At 41.4% G+C, this 23,370-nt stretch overlaps 3 protein-coding genes across 7 annotated transcripts; 1 reads left to right on the top strand and 2 right to left on the bottom strand.

Annotated features, from left to right (window-relative positions):
• Positions 1-1,815: 1,815 nt before the first annotated feature.
• LOC120564437 lies at positions 1,816-12,741 on the bottom strand. Its single transcript, XM_039809397.1, has 7 exons — positions 12,336-12,741; positions 11,398-11,621; positions 10,983-11,084; positions 10,014-10,115; positions 7,086-7,199; positions 6,026-6,134; positions 1,816-4,485 (listed from the first exon to the last, which is right to left on the bottom strand). Exons 1-7 carry the CDS (start codon positions 12,562-12,564, stop codon positions 2,690-2,692), a joined length of 2,676 nt encoding a protein of 891 aa, XP_039665331.1. The 5' UTR covers positions 12,565-12,741; the 3' UTR covers positions 1,816-2,689.
• On the top strand, positions 12,732-16,618 carry pdf (peptide deformylase, mitochondrial). Of its 2 annotated transcripts, none has more exons than XM_039809408.1 (3): positions 12,732-12,843; positions 14,599-15,277; positions 15,485-16,618. In XM_039809408.1, exons 2-3 carry the CDS (start codon positions 14,653-14,655, stop codon positions 15,640-15,642), a joined length of 783 nt encoding a protein of 260 aa, XP_039665342.1. In that variant the 5' UTR covers positions 12,732-12,843; positions 14,599-14,652; the 3' UTR covers positions 15,643-16,618. The 2 variants fall into 2 exon arrangements, with proteins under 2 accessions (XP_039665342.1, XP_039665341.1); XM_039809407.1 differs by having other exon boundaries at positions 12,737-12,848.
• On the bottom strand, positions 16,617-22,514 carry spata2l (spermatogenesis associated 2-like). Of its 4 annotated transcripts, none has more exons than XM_039809399.1 (4): positions 22,393-22,514; positions 20,981-21,347; positions 19,793-20,086; positions 16,617-18,327 (listed from the first exon to the last, which is right to left on the bottom strand). In XM_039809399.1, exons 2-4 carry the CDS (start codon positions 21,332-21,334, stop codon positions 17,308-17,310), a joined length of 1,668 nt encoding a protein of 555 aa, XP_039665333.1. In that variant the 5' UTR covers positions 21,335-21,347; positions 22,393-22,514; the 3' UTR covers positions 16,617-17,307. The 4 variants fall into 4 exon arrangements, with proteins under 4 accessions (XP_039665333.1, XP_039665335.1, XP_039665336.1 ...); XM_039809401.1 differs by lacking the exon at positions 22,393-22,514 and adding an exon at positions 22,322-22,344; XM_039809402.1 differs by lacking the exon at positions 22,393-22,514 and adding an exon at positions 22,038-22,295.
• Between the last annotated feature and the right edge of the window lie 856 nt (positions 22,515-23,370).

Below are 23,370 nucleotides of genomic sequence, written 5' to 3'. Positions count from 1 at the left end.
TGACAGCACTGTGTAAATACACATATGCAAACAGAGGCCGTTACTGTTGTCCTCAGTGCACCCTTGGTGATATTCCGCTCAGGTCTATAGGAGTTTAACTGTCTTATACTGTACATACATTTGACCATCATGCAGGTGGCGTTGTGTCATACCACTGGAAACCCTGCGTACAGAGTGGACTTCTACTGAGCTGATTGGCTGACTCAAGAGACAGGCACATAATTGGCCAAAAAAAGTAGACGTGGCTCCCAGTGGGCAGTCCATGGGGGTATACTGTAGGTCCATCTCTGCATGACATAAGGGAATAAGTTAATGGGTAACTGTGGGTGACTATCAACTCCACAAAACTCTCTCTGTATTTCTCAGTATGGCTATGTTCCGAAAATGGTGTAGTAACGTAGAAACTCGAGTGAAGATGATGACCTCTTCTGAAGAGTCCAGCATGTTTTTTTAACCCTCCGTCTCCTCCTTGGCTACTAGCAACTGCGTGGTGTGCGATCACGGAAGACTTGTATCACGTGGATGCGCCTACGGTGGCCCTGAGAGGCCACAGCACGCAACTAAAAGAAAACACATGCTAATAAACCACAGTATGCAACTAAAAGAAAACGCACGCAAATACACCACAACACAACGGAAGTGTTTCCAGGGACACTTTTAAGTGATGCACACGTGCCTCAACCATTGGTGTTTCCAGTACATAGACAGACCAACAACAAATTATAAAAACAATAAATTATGACATAGGCTATATACAGTACATTAGATTTTGTATTTAGTTCATACTTTTTTTGGTGTGTTTAGTTTCTGATTTATTAGAAGTTGAGTTTCAGTCTGTATGATAAATAAACAGTGGTACATAAAGTGGTAACATGCTATGACATGTTATGGAGACTAAAGGGAAGACACCCACCTTTATAATTTGAATTGCTAATTTCCATCAGTTGTCCCTGGGCATATACAGTGCACTACAATACATATATATGTACAATATAGAAATTATATTCCACATAACACTAATAGGGACACCTAACTGCATACGGTTCCTCATGGAATCCCTTAAAAGGACAAGACTAAGGGTACGTCCCACAGAGGGACAGAACAACGTCCGGTTCAGCCGAGGAGTCAAAGAGCTATCAAATAATTGGGATGAGATTCAGTCTATGATTCTAAAGTGCAGCCATGCTTATGGCTCTAGCCCTATTCGCACAGGATTAGTATTACCTGGTGACCTCTAGTCATTTGTAATAATTACAGAAGTTGCCTCTGATCTTAATCAGCCATGTCTGTAATTTGTCAAGTAAAAATTTGCTGATTAGAAGTGAACATATAGTACAGCTGAGGCTGATGGGAATGTCATTAGTTCTGCAGGTCATAACCCAAAGTATTAAACAAATAAGCTAAAGTCTGTCTGAACGCAGACTAATGAATTACTGTACCAAATTTCATGGCAGTTCATCTGATATTTGTCAAATCAAAACCACAAACATGAACCTCATGGTGGTGCAATGGGAAAAGTCAGGGGATCACAAAAGTCATCAGGATATATAATTTTGGAATCATGACTGTACAATATGGTGTGCCATTCATAATCTGTAAAAATAGCGGACGTCACCCATTGGTTTGTGGAAGCCTTGATTTTGGCGATACAGGCGTCACCATCTTGTTTTTTTGCAACTGGATGTGACGATTTTTGACACAAGGGTGGAGCTGGGGAGGATGACGTTGTTCAAATGTTCCAATTAACTTTGATGAAGTGAAAACACACAGTGAGAGGGTCAAAGTTTAAGAAGAAAACACAGACAACACCCAAAAACAAGTTCACAGCCATTTTAATGTACACGGTGTCATGGATACGCATTGCTTAGCCTCTGTGATGATTGACAGGTTGGCGTGTAGCCACGAAGTAAGGTTATTTTCCCATAGACTGTAGAAACAGACTTCTTTTTGCAACCAGTGGAGTCGCCCCCTACTGGATATTAGATAGAATGCAGGTTTAAGGCACTTAAGGCACGGAAGCTTTGTCCATTATTTTACAGTCTGTGGTGCCAATCCAACTTTGATCTGCTTATAGCAGTAGGATTATTATTGTATGTTATCCTCCATAAAAGGGACCATAAAAGCCTTCATAAACTTTCATGGCAATCCATTTAACAGTTGTAGAGATATTTCAGCGTGGACCAAAGTGTTGCTGGGCCGACTGACTGACAAACAAATAACATAACACAAGGCTGGGTTGAGAAGCCCACTGGGTTACTTATTTTGATTTGTCAACAAATCTACCTCCATAAACCATTTTATGGATTTATTTATTTATTTATGGTTACAAAACCCAAACATTCAAGATAATACCATAATAAGTGACCATAGAAACAAGATGGTGGCTTTCTAAGTATGTGTAATGTAAAAACTAGGTTTGTGGTCATTCAGAAACAGTGTCACCCTTAAATATTGTATCCATCAGAGAGCACTGGCAATTCTACACTATAAAATGTACCACTTCTTTATCTTGTCCAGAATTCTGGGGAAAAAAAATGTAATGGTGCATATCAAGATTGTTTGTTAATGTTAAAGAAAATACTATTGGTCAATATATCATTACCTGCCTATTTAAACTCTGAATATCAATATCAGTATTGGTGTCAAAAAGCCAGTGTAGGTCATGCTAAAATCTGATTGTTCAAATGTTTCATATATGATTCAGGATCCTTGCAGTCTCATACTCTAAGAGAAGTCTTTTCTTATTGAAGCACGGTTTGTAATCGGGGTCGCAATCAAGCGAGTCCTCGATGTCACTACTTGAAGAATGACTGGAGTAAAGAGTGTTCAGATCAAAAGAGGAATCTGCATCTTCTTCCTCATCCTCCCTCCTGTCCTCATCATTGCTGACTTGTACCACAGGATCTACATTTCTGGTGGAGGACCTTTGTTTTGTCACTCTGTAACACTCCTGAGTGCTCAGTCTGTGGAGAGTCACATAGGGCTGGAGCAGCTTGGACTGCAGCAGCACAGCCTGACTTGGCAGGGATAACCTCAGCTGTGCTCTGAGGACTCTGCTGGTCTCAGAACTGACGGTCGGGCAATTGGAGTTGGAGGTAGAGGAGACGACAGTGGAGCATGGTAGGGTGTTTGATTGAAAAGGAGGGATATTGTGTGTGTGAGGATGAGGTTTGACGGAGTTCTGAGGGACAACTTGGCGAGTTAATTCAGGTGATAAAGGGATTTGGTTAGCAGCAGAGACTGACGATAGAGTCCCTGATTGAGCAGTATAGGTAGAACCTTCTGGAAACCTACAGACATTGAAGTCACGTAAGGGCGAACTCGTCCTAAAGGTAGTTGGGGCCTTTTTGAACTGCTCAGGTAATGGGTTTTGACAGAATCCGTCCAGAGCCTGTGAATGTCTGGTGGTAGTACAAGCCCTTCTGAACTTTCTTGAAAGTTTGGAAAAAAGACGTTGAGTTGGTGGTTGACAGCTGGTTGAGGTAGATGCATCATGAGATAAAGGAGCCGTTTGCACTTTGTACATTTTGTTCAGGGGATTTGTTGGGGCCACAGTGTCTGATTGGTCAAACATGAAGTCTTTCATTGTTCCTCGAGGTATGGTATTGTTCTTTGACGCATAGCGGCGTGGAGAAGTTAGTACCCAAGGACAGGAAGCAGAATCTGCCCTTTCGTTACTAGACATGGCACAGTGATTTGGAGCTACTTGATGGGGTTTAAAGTTAGGGTAGATCCTTCCGACGGAGGCAATGTCTATCAGCCGGACCACTGGCGACAACAGGACGGGCAGCTGAGGGTCTCTGGATGAAGAGGGCTGTGGTAGAAGTTTTGTTTGAGACGCATCACTTGCTGATCCAGGCTTCTGCTCATCTTCAGGGTTTGCTTGTTTAGATGCCTGAGATGAGGTCTGTGAAGATGGATGCTGTTGGTCAGAGGGGCACGGGCTGAGGTCAGAGGGCGTAAGGTCTTGTGATGAAGTGGTAGACGAGGACGACTGAAACAGTGGAGGAGAGGAAGAAACATTGGCCTGAAGCAGCAGCTCTTCAGAGCACTCGTCGGGACACTCCTGCAGGATGCTCTTCACCCATCGTTGGTGTTTAGAGCAGAACTGAGGGGAGGAGGAAGCCTCCTGACCACCTTCATTGCTCCTCTGACTGATTTCCTCTTTTTCCTTGTCAATGGCGTCTTCCTCCATCCTCTTGACTACCTCACCATCCTCTTCGGTTTGTTGATGTCTGCTAACATCGGAAACATTGTCATTCTTCAACAAAAGAGGGTTGTCTTTGGACACAACTTGATCAGCCGCCTCTCCTCCACGAAAAACCTCTGGCTGTAACTGTGGGCGAGTCTTGGCTTCCAGTGACTTGAGGAGAGCCTTTGAAGAGCTGCCATACCGAGCAGACTTTGAGAGTTGAGAGCTCTCCATTCCATTCGTTCCATTTGCTGAGGACTGAGAAATCCTGCCCGGATGACAGGAAGCAACATCTAAAAAGGAACAGAAAGGTAATGCATTTTGATTAACAAATGCAGAGCTGCAAAGATTAAATCGATTCAATGATTTGTTGTCAACTATTAAATTAATCGCCAGCAATTTTGATAATTGATTAATCGGTTTGAGTCATTTTCTATGAATTCTCTGATGCCACCTTCTTAAATGTGAACATTTTCTAGTTTCTTCACTCCTCTATGACAGTAAACTGAATATCTTTTTTTTTTTAAACATACAGAACAGACAAATACAATCGAACAAGAACAACAACAACAACCCTCGCCCACCCCCCACCCTCTGCAGTCTTGAGGAAAGAAAACAAACAATAAAAACAGGAATCAGAAATAAACTGAATATCTTTAAGATAACTACCAACTTGGTACTCTAATTTAATTTCTGTTTGGTCACATGTTTTATGTCAAGCATTTTGCTGACATGTTCATATTTTTCAGGAATTATCCAGACAATAATGCCCTCTGAGGTGTCCTTATATTGGAAAATAGGGGATGAGATGCCTTGTCCATTACTTTCATACATCAAGACACATTGTGTCATGGAATTACAGTACGTCCACTGAGTCCATGACTTTCTGTATTTTCTGTTTCTTTTAAAGTACTCAGGGCCTGATTTACTAACACTAGCGCAGTTTGCGCTGCGTCTGTTTATGCGAGTTCGGTAATAGCGCACGCTATGCTTCCACATTTTGCGTAGTATTTATCAACCCTGACACCCATCAGCCAATCAGCGTCTTTCTCCGCCCACTAGACCGTAGATTGCGCTGTAACAAAGCGGTACTGGTGCTATGATACGGCTGAGTGCAGACTGTGATATTCCCACTGCTGATGCTATGACTGTTTGAAATGATCCTGATGCCAATATCTGTAATGTAGCGAGGAGTTTAACAACTGCTGGAATGGGATGTGAACGCTGAGTGGGAGATTCAATTTCATCTTTGATTTCTTCCAGTAACTCTAATATTGCACGGCTGCTTGATCTGTAACGCTAAATGATGTTGTGTTCACTGACAAAGTGTGATTCTTGTGTTAAAAATATTTTCAGCCTCGCCTATGTCTTCGTCTTGCTCAAATGACTGTTGCCATTTCACCAGCGACATAAAGGTCTACGAGGAAACTCGACTGCGGCTGGTTTAGACCTGCTTTTAAGAGGCGGAGAGTTTCCCCCGCAGAATAGAGGCGCGCTCTTACTGACAGTCTTTGTAAATACCACGGGATATATAATTAGGGGCACTTTGCGCTTATCCTCCCACCTTTTTGGGTGGAACTCCCACTTTCCCCACGACCCTCCCACGAACGCATATTGAAAGCGCAACTTGTCTCTTCTCGCTCATGCGGCAGACAATCTGCCATTTTACCCAAGTGTCCCCTGTTAGTAAATAGCCCGCATCGGTTACGTCCGACTTTGCGACCAATTAGCGCCTGGAAACAGGCGCTAACGGCTTGATAAATCTAGCCCTCAGTATGCAGTTTTTCTCTATACATATATGAAGTGAGCTTGCATGTTATTTGTATTTCTCACCACAGTGCAGCAGTTTCTTTAGAGTTGTTGCTATGTTCGTGGAGTCAGAGGTAATGACTTCCAACAACAGCTTCTCCTCCTCAGTCGCAGGGTTTTCTTGCTTCAGTATCTAGTTCAAAAAATGCAATCAATGAGAAATTAATATCATGATATCAGAGGCAATTCAAGTGTTGTCATTTTTACAGCCCTTTGTGTTCTCAGAAGTTTGTGACCACTAGTGGTGCTATGAAGCAATGTTTTGATGAGCGGGCCTCCAGAACATTAGCCTCGTGAGAGCGTCCTGATCTCGCGAGCTCCAGTTTTCCACTCGCAGATCAGTCTGGCATCTTGAGATAGAGAAATTTGGAGCCGTTCGCCAAACGACCGGGCCAATCAGCGTTGGTTTTGAAGCGGGTTTAGGTGGTGATAGACAGATGGTTTATCCAATCAGCTAACCAGTATTTTCAGACAGCGGTAGCCCTAATTCTGTTAGCCGCTCGATAATGCTTTTTTCTCTTGGATCCTTCTTTTGGAATATGGACCGGGAACCTGAAATGGTGTCTTTTATTCCTAAATTCTCGTTACACAAAACGGCAAATATCCTTTACCGACATGTTGCTTGCTTGCTGAGCTAACGAGCTATGCTTTGCCTGCAGCAGCAGGGGCGGGCTTGTGGTTGTATTTTCATACGCTTTGTTGATCTGATTGGTTGATTTGACTCGTCTATCACCAACATAGGTGATAGACAGATGGTTTATCCAATCAGCTAACCAGTATTTTCGCCCCTTCCCAAAAGTTCTCCAACGGAACGTTCCCAGATGGATATGTCGAGCAAATGCAAGCGATCCATCTGGCGGAGTCAGGTTACCAGAACATGTGTTTTGGTGAGAAACACTGAATGTAAAAATAACACTACAAGAAAACCCTCCAGGGTACCTTAAAGATATAGTAAGGGATGTTAATCCAATATACTTTTTGTCAAATTCAGTAAATATCTCCTCTCCGTCACCTAGCTTTGTTTTGGGCAACACCCCAACAGCAAGCACAGATTAAAGCGCACACTACCACACAGAACACACACCTTATCAATGTAGGTATCTCCTGGTAACACAGTCTCCAGCTGGTGTAGGTATTGCAGCAGTCGGTCCTCTACTTTCTGGGCATAATGTTCACCATACTGCTCCTCCATCTGATTCTGAAAGACAACAAGCACTTAACATGTCACCTGCATACACCCCTCGATCAGACTTTCTGTAATTTGCATACCGTTAAGTACTTTGAGTTTAATTACACATTCCAAAATCTAGAAAGTAAAGGTCTCAAGGTTCAGTGTAATTAAGAAGCATAACTTGTTTTGCATCATTTTGTGTAATAAGAGCTTGTTTAATTTAGAAGAAAAGAAGAAGAAACTTTTATTATCCGTCACATACAAATCGTATGGTATAATGTAGTCTGCAGTGCTTCTCAAAATCCGGACCAAATGGCAAGTCAATCTGGACCTGCCCCATACCTTGTGTTATGGATACAATACCTTATGAAGTGTCACTTTTTTTTTAATTTCTTTCTTTTTTTTTTTTTAAATAAATTGTTAGTAATGTCTATACATGAAAAGAATTGTCAAAAACCTTGAAAAAAAAGGTGACAAAAACATTGAAAGAGGGGACAAAAATGTCAAAAAGTGAGAAAAAACAACAACAACTTTGAAATAAGGCGGGAAAATGCCAGAAAAAAAAATGAGAAAAATGTTTAAAGATGCAAAAATGTCCTTTTACTCTAGAAGCTAAGAATACTTCTGTACTTTTACTAAATGAAGCTCAAAAAAGGGAGCGCATGTTTTGTTGTTGTTGCCAATTGTTCCCGACCTCTGACCTGGAATAAAGATCAGATGCGGACCTTTGAGTGATGTGTTTGAGACAGGGGTGATCTAGGATCAGACCTTTAGGGGGGCTCAGCCCTTAATGAGAATGTGACACGGATACAGGGCCAGATGTACTGTATGAATGCTTTTGCACCCACTTCAGGCGTATTTGTATCGCAACATGCGCGTAAAAGCATGGCGAGGTATGTACAAACAGGCCGCACTGAGGTTAAAGAGCAGACTGCCTGTCACAGGAACTGAAAGTGGCACATTGCCTTTTTCCGTGTCATGCATATGTATTCATGGGAGGGTCAAGGGGAAAGTGGGACTTTCCCATAAAGAGATGGGAGGGGAAGCGTAAAGTGCGCCCAATTATGTATTCCACAGTAAAAAAAACGCCCGTGAAAGTGCGCCTATTTTGCGGTGAAAATTCTCCGCCTCTTATAAACAAGTGTAAACCAGGAAGTGGGTTTCCTGGCATATGCCTCCTGGTGAAATGGCGGCAGTAATCCCAGCAAGACCAAGACATAGGACAAGGAGACGAGCTGCCAAAAGGATCACACTCTTTCAGTTGAGTGAACACAAAATCATTAAGCAGCCATGCAATATTACAATTACTGGAAGAAATCAAAGATGACATCATATCTCTGACTCAGCGTTCACATTGCATTCCAGCAGCTGTTAAACTCTTCGCTACATTACAAATATTGGCATCAGGATCATTTCAAACAGTCCTAGCATCAGCTGTGAGAATATGGCAGTTTGCACTCAGCCATATCATAGCACCAGTGCTTAACGCTTTGCTACAGCGCACTAGTCTATACATACATTTCATCACCACTAATGCCGAATAACACACATCAAGCAGGATTTCTTTGACATCGGCCATTCAATTGCGCTTTTAAATGTGCGCAATCTAAGGTTTAGTGGGCAGAGAAAGGCGCTGATTACCCGATGAACTGGATGTTTGGTAAATACGACGTAAGCTGAAGTATCACAGCGTGCACTTTCTGCGGGTTGGCCATGGTGCCGATAACGCTGCTTTCGCAAATGTACGTACATCTGGCCCTCAGTGCCTTGCAAGTGTTAATCTCCCCGCCGCTAAATCAGTAATTTCACTGGATAACAATGAATATATGTATGTATTATTCTAACAGAGGATACATGCAAAATATTGAACATATGAAAAGACTACGAAAGTCCCTTTATGGACTACCAGAATCAAATGAAATGATAATGAGCTGTAAACAATAAATAAATAGAAAATAAAACTTTCCTTGACTGGGTTACAGGTGCATAGCATCGGCGACAGCCACACAGGATATTAAACCGGTTTCTTTGAACCGGTCATTGTCACTAACAGACAAGTTCTCAAACTCTAACTTGAAGCACTAAAATTTTAGCCCCCCTAAAAAGGGTCTAAAATCACCACTGGTTTGAGAACCCCTGTAGTGAAATTCAAATCATCCTAAGCATTAGGAGCAGTAGACAGCCATATACAGCGTCTTGTTCAAGGACCCTTTGACATGTGGCCATTTACTGCACAGAATAAATCAAACATGGTGTGGGTTTCCAAAAAACATTTTTTTAACCCACAATGTTGATCTCCATTTGTCCGTTTACTGTAGAGCTGCAACGATTAGTCGACTAATTGATTAGTTGACTACTATTTTGATATGGATTACTCGTTTTGCATGCAAAAATGGCAGAAGCCTCGCAAATATGGAGATTTCCTGCTCTTTTCTGTTTTATATCATATTCAACTTTATATCTTTGGGTTTTGGACCGACAAAACAAGACATTTAAAGACATCACCTTGGTCTTTGAGAAACATTTTTTGGACATTTTTTTTTTACTATTTTCTGACATTTTATAGACCAAAAGATTAATCGAGAAATAACCAGCAAAATTAATCAATAATAATCTAAATCAATAATCTAAAATAATTGTTAGTTGAAGCCCTAGTTTACGGTTCGGCCCAGTAAACTTTAATAAGTGCCAGAGGATTCTAATTCCACTCCAGCACCCTCTTAACAGTTCCCACAAAGTTTATAGATTATTATACAGTTTATCAGCACGCCCCTGCTGAAAATTAACTCATTCTGGCAGTTACTTCTACTGTTATTAGACAATGTGGTGAAGTAAACTAACCTTAATATAATCTTCAAGTTTGTCCTTGTCCATAGCAAGGGCCTGTGCCAGAGCCTTGAAGTCCACGTGGTTCTTCCTCATCAGGAACATTTCATGTTGGCTCTGTGCAAGACAAAAGGACACAAAACAACGGTAACAAATGAGTAAGCTTTTCATGTAAACGGTAGTTAGGCACAGGCATCAACCAAAGGTCACTCTCTCGCCTCCAACTGGCTCAGAATGCAGCAGCTGGGACGAAATCCCGTCACCAATCCGGGCTTTGCTCCATTCCCGGTTCATTTTAGAATTCATTTTAAGATTTTACGGATCCCTTTTAAAGCACGCCTGGGTCTGGCTCCAATTCGCTGAATCACACTTTTTTAAATCACTTGTTAAAGCCCATTTTTTAAAGACTTGCTTTCCTGTGATGTAGTCTCTTTTTAATCTGGATTTTTTATTTTATTGTTTATATGCCTATATATTTTTTAGCTTTGTCACATTTTTTTCCGGTTTTAAATTTGTTTTTTTATTGATTTTGTCTTCTCACTACTATGTTTTGCATCTCATATCTTCTTGTTTTTATTTACCCAATTTTGTCTTGTTAATGTTTGGCTCCCCTGTTTTGGTTGTTTGTCACAGCACTTTGTAAACTCTAAAAAGGTGCTATATACATAAAGTTATTATTATTATTATTATTATTATTATTATTATTATTATTATTATTATTATAGAGCTGCCATACTTAACTGGATAATGCTGTGAACGATATCCTTTCTTGATTATAAAGTTAGTTGAACTTTTAAATAATAGCTATACTGTATACATAACAATATCCAGACAGCCATTTTAATTGTGTCCTCTAATATTCAATCCATTTAAATAAGTGGCTGCTATTTATTCTACAATATTATCAGGTCATGGAGTTCATATGCCAAGATTTTAAAGACTTAAAAATGTACAGAACAGATTGTTCCAGAGTTGGACACTTACACATTGATCTTGGTATTGAGGTAGTTTACTTGGGAAGAACTTGCTGATTTTAAACACAGTATCAACCATTCCTCGGCCCTCCCTGAGCATCCACATAATGACCTGGATGGGGAGACAATAAGAGAGAGAGAGAGATGGAGATCAACATAAAGTGTGAAACAGAAAAAAATATATAGAAACACAGCCAATAATTACCTGCAGATGGAACATAAGCACGAGTTATTCTCTCTCTCTCTCTCTCTCTCTCTCTCTCTCTCTCTCTCTCTCCCTCTCTCTCTCTCTCTCTCTCTCTCTCTCTCTCTCTCTCTCTCTCTCTCTCTCTCGTAGGCTACGGAGAAAGCTTTGTCGAGCCTCCCCAGAACCATAAATCAAGCTTAAGTCAAATGATGAAAGCTACCACTACTCATCTCCATACCATGGTCTTGAGGCCAAACATGATCTTCATGTGTTTGATGGGAGCCACCAGTCTGGGTAGAAGTGTGTAAGTAGCTTCCAGAAAGCCCATCACTCTCTCAAAGTGCTCCATGTCCCTGGTCTTCACGGTGGAATAGACCCGGGCAGAGGCAACACGCAGCCTCCAGGAATCTTCAAGGCTCAGAGGCTGGGAGTCCACATCGGGCCAGTTGGAAGGGTCCACAACTGTAAAGAACCAAAATAAAGCATGTCACATCCCCTCGGGATTTACTTTCATTGAAACTGTCAAAAGCAGTGTTTCCCTAGGTTTGTGGAAGACGTAGGTGCACGTACAGTGCTGCTCATAAGTTTATGAACCCATGCTAAAGTTGACTAAAAAGAAGAATAAAAAAATCATCTTTTGGAAATTGATCTTAATGCCTTAGTTAAAAAAAATTAGGAAAAATCCAACCTTTAAGGACACCAATTTTCTTTGTGAATGAATAATGTATCATAAATAAAAAAATGTTCTTCCTTAAAATACAGGGGGCATAAGTCAGTCCACCCCTATGTTAAATTCCCACAGATGTTTATTTTTAAAGGCCAGTTATTTCATGGATCCAGGATACTATGCATCCTGATAAAGTTCCCTTGGCCTTTGGGATTAAAATAGCCCCCCCACATCATCACATACCCTGTACCACTGTATTTGGCGTGGGGGGGGGGGGTGGTGGTATCTAATTCAATTATTTTTAGGCACCGACTAGTCCCAGACCATATTTGAAATGGTGTTTTCGATCGTCATCTGCAGTTCTACTAAATTCGCGCCTGTTTGCAATCATTTAAATGACGCAAAATGACTATAATGCTAATAATAATTTAACTATAACGTTAATAATTAAGCCTTAATACTATAAACGTAATAGACAAGTTAACTGGGTAGTAATATAATAAACCAACCTTCCTGTATATCGATCATCTGGTGAGCCCAGACATACTCTATGATCCACAGCGGGAACTTTGGGAAATCCTCCAAACATTTGTCGGCAGCAAACTGCAGCTCCACTCCCTCCATCAGATGCTCAGTGTACCGCACACACCGCTGGGGAAAGCACCGGCTAACGGCCCGCTCATCCCTTTTCAACTCCCATTCATGAATGGGCTGCCAAATACACATACAGCTGGACATGTACCGGCAAGTTACGGATGTCCCCGTTCTGGGACCGTTTGGTTCGTTTTGAAAAATGTTACAAATGACTTCCTTGTCGACCTGAGTGGCCTTCAAAATAAAGTTTTCTGTGTGCTCTGATAACTACGTGCACAACACGTGTAGACTTTTATTGTGAAGTTTACATTGTTGACCTGGAACTAGTAAGACAGAGCCGTGAACATCTCTTCCCCCGCTTCTTTCACCTTCAGTCCTGAATATTTGGTCCTTTTCAGTTAGCATGAAGGCTCACACGTTAGTGTAAGGTAACGGAACTCTACAACCTCTTTGAATGTGCCACTACTACTCTTAGTAGCTACGCTAAGTAGCTAGTATTCCAAATAACTGCACCAACATGCTAACGACTGTGGGCTTGAGCTGTTGTTGAATATGCGCGTATGCAGTGTGCATGTTTCGGAGCACCTGCGTATCCCGTCGGCGGTGTTTGCCATTGATATCCATGTGTTTGACTGTCAAAAGTACGGAGGAAGCGCTGTGCCAAACTAACCGCATATGTTTTGCATTAACAGGTGAAAAAAAACAATAACATACATATATATATATATATATATATATATATATATATATATATATATATATATATATATATATATATATATATATATATAATGGTATCGGGCCATCTCTAATATACATGGATATTAGAGATGACCCGATACCATTTTTTGCTTCCCGATACCGATTCTGATACCTGAACTTGCGTATCGGCCGATACCGAAAATCGATCCGGATACCAGTGTGTCATATATTTTATTATGTTTTAACAACTGTATACTACTATCCCTGTATGTATGTGATATTATTTCTATCTTTGTTGTCGGTCTGGCTCAGGTTAAACTCTTAAAAACCAAACAATAAGCCCCAGAACTTTCTTTTATTATCCAGTTTGACCGTCAGTTATAACGGAAACAGAACATAAATAAACTACTTTAACGTAGATTTTCTTTAGGCTTTATTAGGTGGTATCGGATCGGTACATAAACTCCAGTACTTACCGATACCAGCGTTTTAGGCAGTATCGGAGCCGATACCGATACCAGTATCGGTATCGTTACATCTCTAATATATGTGTATATATATATATATATATATATATATATATATCTGACAAAAGACTACTACCTGTGGTAGTAGTAGACACTGTGGAAATGGAAGGACTATGTAGCTAGAATAATTTAAATGTATTAGTATATTTTTTTTCTTGGGGCATTTCCGCCTTAAATGGATAGGAGGGAGGGGGGAAGACGTGCAGTAAAACCGTCACAGGTCGGACTCGAACCCTTGACCTTCTGCATCGAGGAATAAACCTCTGCATGCGTGCGCCCGCTCTACCAACTGACAAAACAGCAAAAAGTGTGTTGATACACCTGTTGACAGACTTCTGGTCTGGGCCTGTTTTCATGGTTTGTGCAAGGCCCTTTAATTCTAATAAGGGAAACCGTGATGCTACATACAATACAGCATACAATAATATTTTACAGGTGTATTATTTGTCTTTCCACACACACACACACACACTTTTGGATAGGGCTGCAACTAACGATTGTTGTAATTGATATCGATAATATTAATTGCTTAGTTGTTTGGTCTATAAAATGTTAGAAAATTGTGAAAAATGTCGATAGGTATTGTCCAAAGCCCAAGATGACGTCCTCAAATGTCTTGTTTTGTCCACAACTCAGAGATATTCAGTTTACTGTCACAGAAGAGAGAAGAACCTAGAAAACATTAACATTTAAAAACCTGGAATCGGAGATTTTTTTTATCATAATAGTTGGGGATTCATTTAAAAATCGACAACTAATCAATTCATCTTTGCAGCTCAAACTTGGACACATAGTGTATCAAGCACTGGGGCAAGATTGGGCCTGAACAAATATGCCATTGTCATCAAAGCAGGAATCTCATAAAATCTCAAAATGTGCCATTGGGTCTTCACGCTACAGGGTTAAGAATTTAACTAAATGTCCTTCTTTTGTATAATTTCTCCTACAGCGCTGTGCGTCACCCCTCTTTCATGTGATACGTCATCCCACCTTCAGCACTACCATGAACGCAAAATCATGTGTGTTCCTGCTCCAGCGCTCCAGGATGGGGTTCAGACTTTGTGCGTCCAAAGTGCCTCGCTGCGGTGTCGGGCCGAGATTAACAATAGTGACTCCTGCTTGTCACCCAAACATCTCGCCCCGGTCGCCTGTACCCTGCAGTCACTCTTACTCCAGCAGCATCAAGGTGCGCCCCTATCTTCAGTACATGAAACGCAAGATCATACCCCCTCCCTGTCCTCCATACAGTCATGTGTGCCAGGTAGGCGACCCAGTGCTGCGTTCACATGCGGCCGCTGTTGACTCTACGTCGATAACAGGTCCTGAGATCCAACGGGTCATCGACACTTTGGTGAAAGTGATGCGGAAACTTGAGTGCGTGGGACTGAGCGCGCCTCAGATTGGGGTACCACTCCGCATCCTGGCCCTGGAATATCCCGAGAAGATGCTGAAAGAGAGTTTGCCTGCATCGAGGGAGGCCCGTGGTCTTTCCATCCAGCCCCTGAGGATCTTTGTCAACCCCCAGCTGAGGGTCCTCGATGGACGGCCCGTGCTCTTTCAGGAGGCCTGTGAGAGCATCTCAGGCTTCTCTGCCACAGTTCCACGCTACCTGTCCGTGGAAGTGTCTGGTATGGATGTTTATAGCTTAATCCTGTGTTTTTGTGACTTCTAAATAATTTTGTGCCAAAGTCTCATTTGCTGAGACTGTTCAGCCTATGAAAAACTAAGAACATTGAGTAAAATCTGGCTTTGTAATTCATCCAAAACATGTATAAAAAAAAATTCTGATTCATTTCTGTATGTTGTTCTTGTCCCTCTGCATGCTCACCCTGCAGGTCTGAATGAGAAGGGGGAAGCGGTCACCGTGCAGGCCACTGGCTGGCCAGCTCGTATCCTCCAGCACGAGATGGACCACCTGGATGGGGTCCTCTACATCGACCGTATGGACAGCAAGACCTTCATCAACATCAACTGGCAGGCACACAATGAATAGAAGATCCTTAGGACAGAGCATACACATTTACATAAGAATCTCTAAATCTGATCACATGCAGTGATTTGATTTAAGTTTTACTCAACTCCAATTAACCTACATTGTCTTGATGAAAGCTTCTACATTTGCTGTTTTGAGCAGGTGGTGTCTGCTTAATCTTTCATGTGAAAAATCTTGTTGCTTGCAGAAAGTGATAACTTTAGTTTCTGATTCTGGTTGGAATAATAGCTCGATGTCAGGATCATTGTGAACTGAAAATCCATCACTGGCAGTGAAGTTTCTGGGAATGGCAGAAGCTGCAGGGCCGAAGCCCCAAAGAAATTATGTTGCAGTATGTCACATTAAAGTGCAAGCCAATAGAGCCATGTTCTGTAGCCCTCAGGTCTATGTTTAATGAATAAAGAGGCTGATATGTTCATTATAAAAAGAGTAGAATCATAAACGTCTGCCACCATCCCGATGAATTAATACAACTAAAATGGAGCAAAGGAGATTATCCATTTTTCTCAATGACTTCCTTTTGTTCAACTTGTAAAACTGGTCATTCTACTGGTTTTACATGTGAATGGAGAAATGGATGGAGCATGAACCTAATCAAGTTTGGACATGGGACATGAGCAGGCATGACCCAGGAAAAACATCACAATGTTCTGAAATGGTTCAGTAGTCTGGTCACTTTGCATCCAGGTTTTCACCTTTCTGCATGTCAACCTCCATGACTTTTATGTCCATAAACAGTATTTGTCAGATTTTTCGTTTATTTTTTAAGCATGGCATTTCCAAAACACTAAATGAACATTAGGGGACAGTTGGGCCTTGGGCCACACAGCAAGCCATTAGTGTTGGTTATGATTCATTAATATATTAAATGGGATAACTGATTTTCCAGGAGTTATACTGGTACATACTTAACTCCAGTGTCACCAAAGTAAGGTGCTTATGTATTATAAAACACATTAAACACCGACACAAAGTGTATTGACCTTTTTTTTTACTCCAGTCTGTGTGCAGGCAACACATACAGATGAAAACAAACTTCCTTGTGCTTCACATTAAATTACATTTAAGTGAACCAAGAACACAAACTGTAATCACAACTTACAAGTCTCAACAATACATAACCTGTTGATAATGCTGGTAATGGTAAATATGGCCACGTACAGAATAACTAGAGGCAGGTTCAGCCCAGACAAAATGTAGCAAAACTTTTTTTAACTGAAAAAGCGGATGCGTTGAGTACCCTGCTGTGTGCTCAGTGCACTGCCTTTTTATTACGAGTTTACATACTCGTCGTTGCTGATTGGGTAACATCTCTGACACAGCCACAAAGTGAGAGAAGACGTAGCTCAAAGCTCGTTGCACACTTTACACCGTTCTGAGGAAACGTGTCCTTTAACCCGGGAGCAGTAGCAAGATGGTGCACAACGTTTTGAGATTGAACGTGCCCATGATGACAGAGTGATCAGAGTCTCAGAAAGGAGGACCAAAATAGAAAAATTGGAGCACACTCAATACTACATTTCAGTAGTGTCAAGGCAACATTTGAATTTAGATATATTTCACTTGATAAAAAAAAGAAAAAGATTTCTGTTTCCAATACACATATTTAAGGCACTGTGATTTTGCTAGCTGTGCCTCATTAGTGCAATACCTTTCAAATACAAATCACACAGAAGACGACTGGTCAAAAGTTTGGCCACAGGTGCACACAACAGGATTTCTGTACCAACAATCGCTACAATACTCGTTTCCACAATATCTGCACAGAACCAGGGGCTTTCTGAAGCAGGCCCTCCCACAGGAGCACACTCCCAGTGGCTTGATCTTGTGGTGATTCTGGCAGAAGTCTATATCTCTGCAGGAACCAGAGTGGAAGACGCCGCAGCTGAGACACAGGACCTGGGGGTCCAGCTGGGCGAGGTCGCAGCAGCCATGGTAGCTGATTGGATGATGAGATGGAATTATTGACTTGGGGTCATCACGCAGAGATAGGGAGGACATTGCTGCGCTGCTGCTGGTGAGAGTTGGCGATGCGCTCATATCACTCACCCTGAGGCTCCCATCCTGTGGCGACGATTCTTTCATCTCTTCGGTATTGTCAGGGTAGGGAAGAATGCAGTGGCCCTCTATGTAGCAACGCTGGAATAAGGCACAGGTAATGTTGTGCAAGGCTTTGCATTCAACACAGACTGACTGAGGGCAACGAGGAGAAGATTGGAGACAGCTGCAAAGGTGGTCGGCTTCCGCCTCGCTCCTGCAAAGCCCCATTGCTTCTCCCTGCAGACTGCGTGACTGCGAGTCCGCTTCGTCAAACCTGGACTCCTCCCAGGAACGTCTGCTTTGCCGCCCGCTGGCCGAGGAGCTTCTGGTAATCACCGATTCCAGTGGCGAAGTCTTAGTCAGCTGGCAGTTGAGTGTAGAGATGCAGACGTTGTCTCTAGCGGAGAGGGCACTGGATGAGGAGGACAAGGACCGGACTCCGTTGCTGTGTGTTTTGGCAGCAGAGGGTGATATGCTGCTTGGAGTCACCCAGGTTAAAGAGCGCGGACTCTCGTCATCATTACCAACCGGCTCCCTCTGCCCCCCGTTAACATGCTCGTCCGTGTACAGATCCACTTCTCCATCAAAGGGCTCCATCAGTGGCTGGTTGACATCCAGAGTCTTCTTGGTGTTGTCCAGGGCCACCTGTTGACATGCATGGACAATGAATTCTCAACTATTTCAATGCATTTCCTGTTTACTAGGATTAGATCCTGTTGATGCTGTGTTCAGTGCATTCTGCTGTTCCCAAACAGTGGTGTAGGGCCAAGTATCAAACCTCAATCCTTTTTTGGTACTGACTGAAATGTGGCCACAGCAGTGAGATTTTAAAACTGTAATAGTGAAAGACTATGAGTGTCACTTAGGGCTGGGTATTTCAAACAATACCCTGGGAGAACAGGTTTGGTTCCAGGGGCATCCAAGCAAAATATAAAATCATTCAAAGATGCAGTTAGCAAGATTTCTGTTGCATTTTATAAGTCTAGAAGCCCATCTAAACTAGATTTATATTTCAAAAGTATAGGAGACATATAATATTAGCAAGGCTACTCAGTAAATGAGACTCACAGATGTGGAAGGAAATGTATTCAACACCAAACTGTAGAGTTGCAAAGATTAAACGATTAATCGTTGCGTGATATTGGTAAGTATGAGTAAGCCAATCAGAGGCAGAGTAAGGCAGAGTAAGGCGGGACATGCTTTCGCCATCCTAGGAAACACAAATTCGCAAACTGTAGCAGGAGGTTTGTAATAGACGAGGGGTCTTTAATGATTTTTAGGCCAAGGACCCCTTACCTGAAAGAGAGACAGAGTTGGGCCTACAATAAAGTGAAGGACGGTCTAAAGCCTTTACACATACCTTTTTGTGGTGCATACAATACTAAGCTATTAAAATAATTATTGACATTCATACATTTATACATCATGTTTTAGTGTTAAACATACATGTAGCACAGTCAATCCTTAAGCTTAACTGTACCTTACCGTCATCAATGTGTACATTTAAAAACTAATCACAAATAGGCCAATTTATCTTTGCTAATAATATGTTGGACTCATGTTTATGTATATTTTCAGACATTAACTTTTTTTTATGATTAAACAATAACTTGGGGCCCCTGCAGTAACTCTGAGGACCCCCTAAGGGTCCCGGACCTCCTCTTGAAGATCTATATAATAGACAATACAAGCTAATATTGCGATGATGATAAAAAAAACGATATGTTGTGCAGCCCTAGTTCACTTTCACTCAAATCACCGAAGCTGAGCAGTTTGACGAAGCCCTAGCTGAACACGACCGTATGGGTCAACATATTTCTGACACTTTGTCACCTCTTCATTCAGACACACATCCCATTGTCTATGTGGGATGTGTGTCCGAACAAATAATTTGGCAACTTTGGAAACTTTGAGATCTCCAATAGAATAAAAACAATGTCTGGCAACACAGCATGAGTTTGTAATGACTGACCCACCGGATGGGTTGGCTTAGTGGGGCAGCAAAAGAGGAAAAGCATCCCATATTCTCCATAATATACACCTCCACAAAACAGGTGTTATAGATTCCCATGATTGATAGAGGAATTAGCCCAATGCCAGGCAGACATACCTGTACGCTGTTTCCTCTCCGCCTCTCTCTGACCACGCTCAGCTCCCACTGGGCCTCGCCAACGTGTTTCCCCAGAGCCGTCTGAAGGAGGCGACACTCGCAGCGGGCGAGGAAGAAAGCACACGACAAGCCCAGGAGATTCTCCAGAGAGGCAGGACTGACTCTGGCCGACAGGAGACGAAGCTGCTCGTGCCGAGACGAGCTGGGCTGGTATCCTAGCAGGCCAAAGAGTTTCTCAATCTGTGGCATCGACAGCACCGGTCTGATATAGTGGGTGAACATACCAGAGTACATCTAGGACACAAAAGACAATCAGAAAATTGGAAATGTTATGATTTTGTCTGTCACGCCCAAAAGTAAAACTACTGAGTGTTTAACAATGGATTTTTATTGTTGTCAGAGTTGAAAAAAAAAACATTGGACTTGTAAATAGTATGTGGATAAAAAAAACATGTATGGAGCTGGTGGGACATCAGGGTTCCCCCGGAGTGTACTGCAAACCAAAGTTTCACCCCACCAGGCCTAGGCCACTGGGAGTTATTTTTTGTATGTATTTCAAGACGTTTTTTAAAACTTCAGTTACAGTTCGGTTGGAAACTTAGATGTAGTCATATTTTTTTAATCTCCAGTTAGCTTTTAGCTCTGATTTAATGTAGAGCCTTCTGGAATCCGTCTTATAGCTTATTTAAACTCTCAATTTTGCGATTCCCTCCATGGATCTGTGATCACAGAAACTATTGGGCTCCAAATTAACGCTGCCATCAGCCTGGGACTGTCCGGGTCGTCACAAAAAGACACCTGTCAAAACAACTTTTCTGGGGGAAACCCTTCACATTGTATGTATTGTGTACATTTTATTCTACACTTATACACGCACATTATTTTCATTCCTTTAAGTATACTTTGTTCTGGCATTTTTATCTTTGCCATCTTATTTATTATTTCTAGTATATTTATTGTATTTTCTGTACATGTGTGAGTAAGTATGTCCTTGTAACTTGCTGCTGTATCAGAGTAATTTCCCAATTTGGGATTAATAAAATCCATTCATCTATCTATCTATCTATCTATCTATCTATCTATCCATCCATCCATCTAATACTTAGAAAGAAGAAACTCAGCAGTAAAATTATTTCTTAACACAAATAAAAATCAGAAATTCAATGTGCAACTCTTTTTTCAGCCAACCTTGACTACTTTGTACTCGTCCCTCCAGGGGCCAAGGTACAGGTTTAAGGCTGCTTGCTCCAGGACCTCGAAAGCTTTAGCCAGGCCTTGCAGCCCACCTCTGGCTCTGGCTGGCCCTGCACTGGCTGCTGTTGTTGATGCGGCTGCTGTGAGCGACTCCTCCATCACGCTCAGTGGATCCAGACCCAGGCAGTGGGTCTCCTGAGCATCTCCGTCCTTCAGCAAGCCCTCCACCTGCTTCCACAGCTCCTCATCTCTGCATGCCAGGTTGGAGCCTCGTCCCACAATTTGCTGCTCCAGACTGTGATCGTAGGTGGCCAATAGATCCCTGGCTCGGTGCCTGGAGGCGCTCATCGCTTTTATTCAGCTGAGAGTGGGACAAACAGGACATGAAAATGAAGGAGGAAACTGGCACGTACAGTATCTCCCCTGCTCATGAATGAACTGTTTCTACATAATTTAATTTAGCCAACAGTGATCTAAACTATTATTTTTTAAAGTTTATTTAATGTGCAGTATTCCCTCTTAAGAACTTTTTTTTCTTAAATAAAAAGCTGGATGACATTAAGTAGGAAACCTGCATGTTAAATAATACTGGAAATGTTAAGTTAAATATTACAACATGTATCTGCATGATATATCACAACCTACAGTAGCTTAGCGGTTTGTTTCGAGAGTAAAAACACTAAATATAATTATTACCGAAAGTGAAACTTTTGACACGTTGGCCTAGCTACTTTCGTTATGAGCCAAATACCGTGTTGGCCAAAAAAGTGGCCGGTAATATATGAAATGATGACATCAGTCAGAGAAAAAGTAACAGTCGTCAGCATCTCAGTTTGACGTTAGCATTAGCTTAACCTATTTCCACACTGACTAGCTAGTTTTGCTAGGTTACCTGTTACTGTTGCGTTTTGGTCTTTTTTAATGGCGAGAAATCCACACCAAATGTCTTGTAAATATGAGCAAATGTAAAACTCTCCACCTTGTTTACTCAAACAGATTTGATATAAACTACAAGAAATGTGCAAGCTGTTGTTCAATTCGCTTAACATACAATCACAATGATATCAGCCGCTCTCTACCGAGGGGAAAGACCCCAGGAAGTAACGCCTCATTTCCCTAGAAAAGCTCAAATGTCATGTAAAGAATAGTTTAACGTTGTTCTGGACAGACGCCGAATTAAAGGGCGACTCTCGGTAATGTAGGTATCGCTGTGCCTCGGGTTTTTAGAAGGTATGATCTTTTGCCGATCCGCAAGGAAACATTAAATTACTAGAATTATGAACGACATCTCAATCCAAAAGTAAAGTACTGGTGTCGGAGCTAAGCTAACGTTACCTAGCCGCTTCAGCTGAAAGTTTGATCAAAGTAGAAGCTCTGATTGATACACCAGATACACACAAACTCACCTGTGTCTGGCACTTATTCAGATGTGTATCGATTAATCAGGTACCTAAAACATGTCCTGTCACACAGTCGCCGTGCAGCTGATTGCCCAGGGATAAAGTAAACATTGTCACGTGGCACGGATTTTCCCAGACGGGTGCGCCTGGTAGGAGCACCAGGACCGGCCGTGGGAGAGGAGTTCTGCAGTGGGAACATGACTTCAGAACTCAAAATGCTCCAAACTAAATTGAAAACCATACTAGACGACAACTAGAAATGGGGAAATTCATTGATAAAAACGATCTAGCCTACTTATAGGCTACTGTCAAACGCGAGTCGTCCACTAGATGGCAGCATTTCATCTTCCAGGCGCCCTCCTGGCCTATACACATAGGTGTGTGTGTGTATATATGTATATATATATATATATATATATATATATATATATATATATATATATATATATATATATATATATATATGTATATATATATGTATATATATATACATATATATATATATGTATATATGCATATATATATATATATATATATATATATATATATATATATATATATATATATATATATATATATATATATATATATGGCCTCTACAGGGCTCTTCGACGTTTTTTGGGCCAAGGACCCTTCCGCTGAAAAAGAGACGGAGCAGGGACCCGTTACATATCTAAATCATAATAAATTGAGTTGCATATTAAACTGGACCTACAATAACGTGTAGGGTGGCATAGAGCCTTTAGACATACCTTTTTATGGTTCATAAAATACTAAGCTAATAAAATAATAATTGTTTACATATTCATGTATTTATACGTCATGTTTTGTTAAAATGTGGAACAGTTAATCTTAAAGTTTAACTGTATCTGTGGATGGCTTCCTTATACCTTACCATCAATGTTTTGTAAATAAAAAATAAAAAAAGATTTACAAAATAAATAATATGTTGGATTCGTGTAAATGTATATTTTCAGACATATT

Source organism: Perca fluviatilis, chromosome 8 (assembly GCF_010015445.1).
Source record: "Perca fluviatilis chromosome 8, GENO_Pfluv_1.0, whole genome shotgun sequence".
Taxonomy (NCBI): Eukaryota; Metazoa; Chordata; class Actinopteri; order Perciformes; family Percidae; genus Perca; species Perca fluviatilis.
This window is presented reverse-complemented; position numbering and strand designations above follow the sequence as displayed.

Excerpts from the sequence above, each read along its gene's own strand:
- spata2l (XM_039809399.1), bottom strand. The coding sequence starts at position 21,334 with ATGAGCGCCTCCAGGCACCGAGCCAGGGATCTATTGGCCACCTACGAT. Across the intron at positions 20,087-20,980 it reads ACGAGTACAAAGTAGTCAAG|ATGTACTCTGGTATGTTCAC; the intron begins GTTGGCTGAAAA and ends TTTGTGTCCTAG. Across the intron at positions 18,328-19,792 it reads GGAGAGGAAACAGCGTACAG|GTGGCCCTGGACAACACCAA; the intron begins GTATGTCTGCCT and ends GCATGTCAACAG.
- LOC120564437 (XM_039809397.1), bottom strand. The coding sequence starts at position 12,564 with ATGTCCAGCTGTATGTGTATTTGGCAGCCCATTCATGAATGGGAGTTG. Across the intron at positions 11,085-11,397 it reads TGTTTGGCCTCAAGACCATG|GTCATTATGTGGATGCTCAG; the intron begins GTATGGAGATGA and ends CTCCCCATCCAG. Across the intron at positions 4,486-6,025 it reads AAAGAAACTGCTGCACTGTG|ATGTTGCTTCCTGTCATCCG; the intron begins GTGAGAAATACA and ends GTTCCTTTTTAG.
- pdf (XM_039809408.1), top strand. The coding sequence starts at position 14,653 with ATGAACGCAAAATCATGTGTGTTCCTGCTCCAGCGCTCCAGGATGGGG. Across the intron at positions 15,278-15,484 it reads CCTGTCCGTGGAAGTGTCTG|GTCTGAATGAGAAGGGGGAA; the intron begins GTATGGATGTTT and ends CTCACCCTGCAG.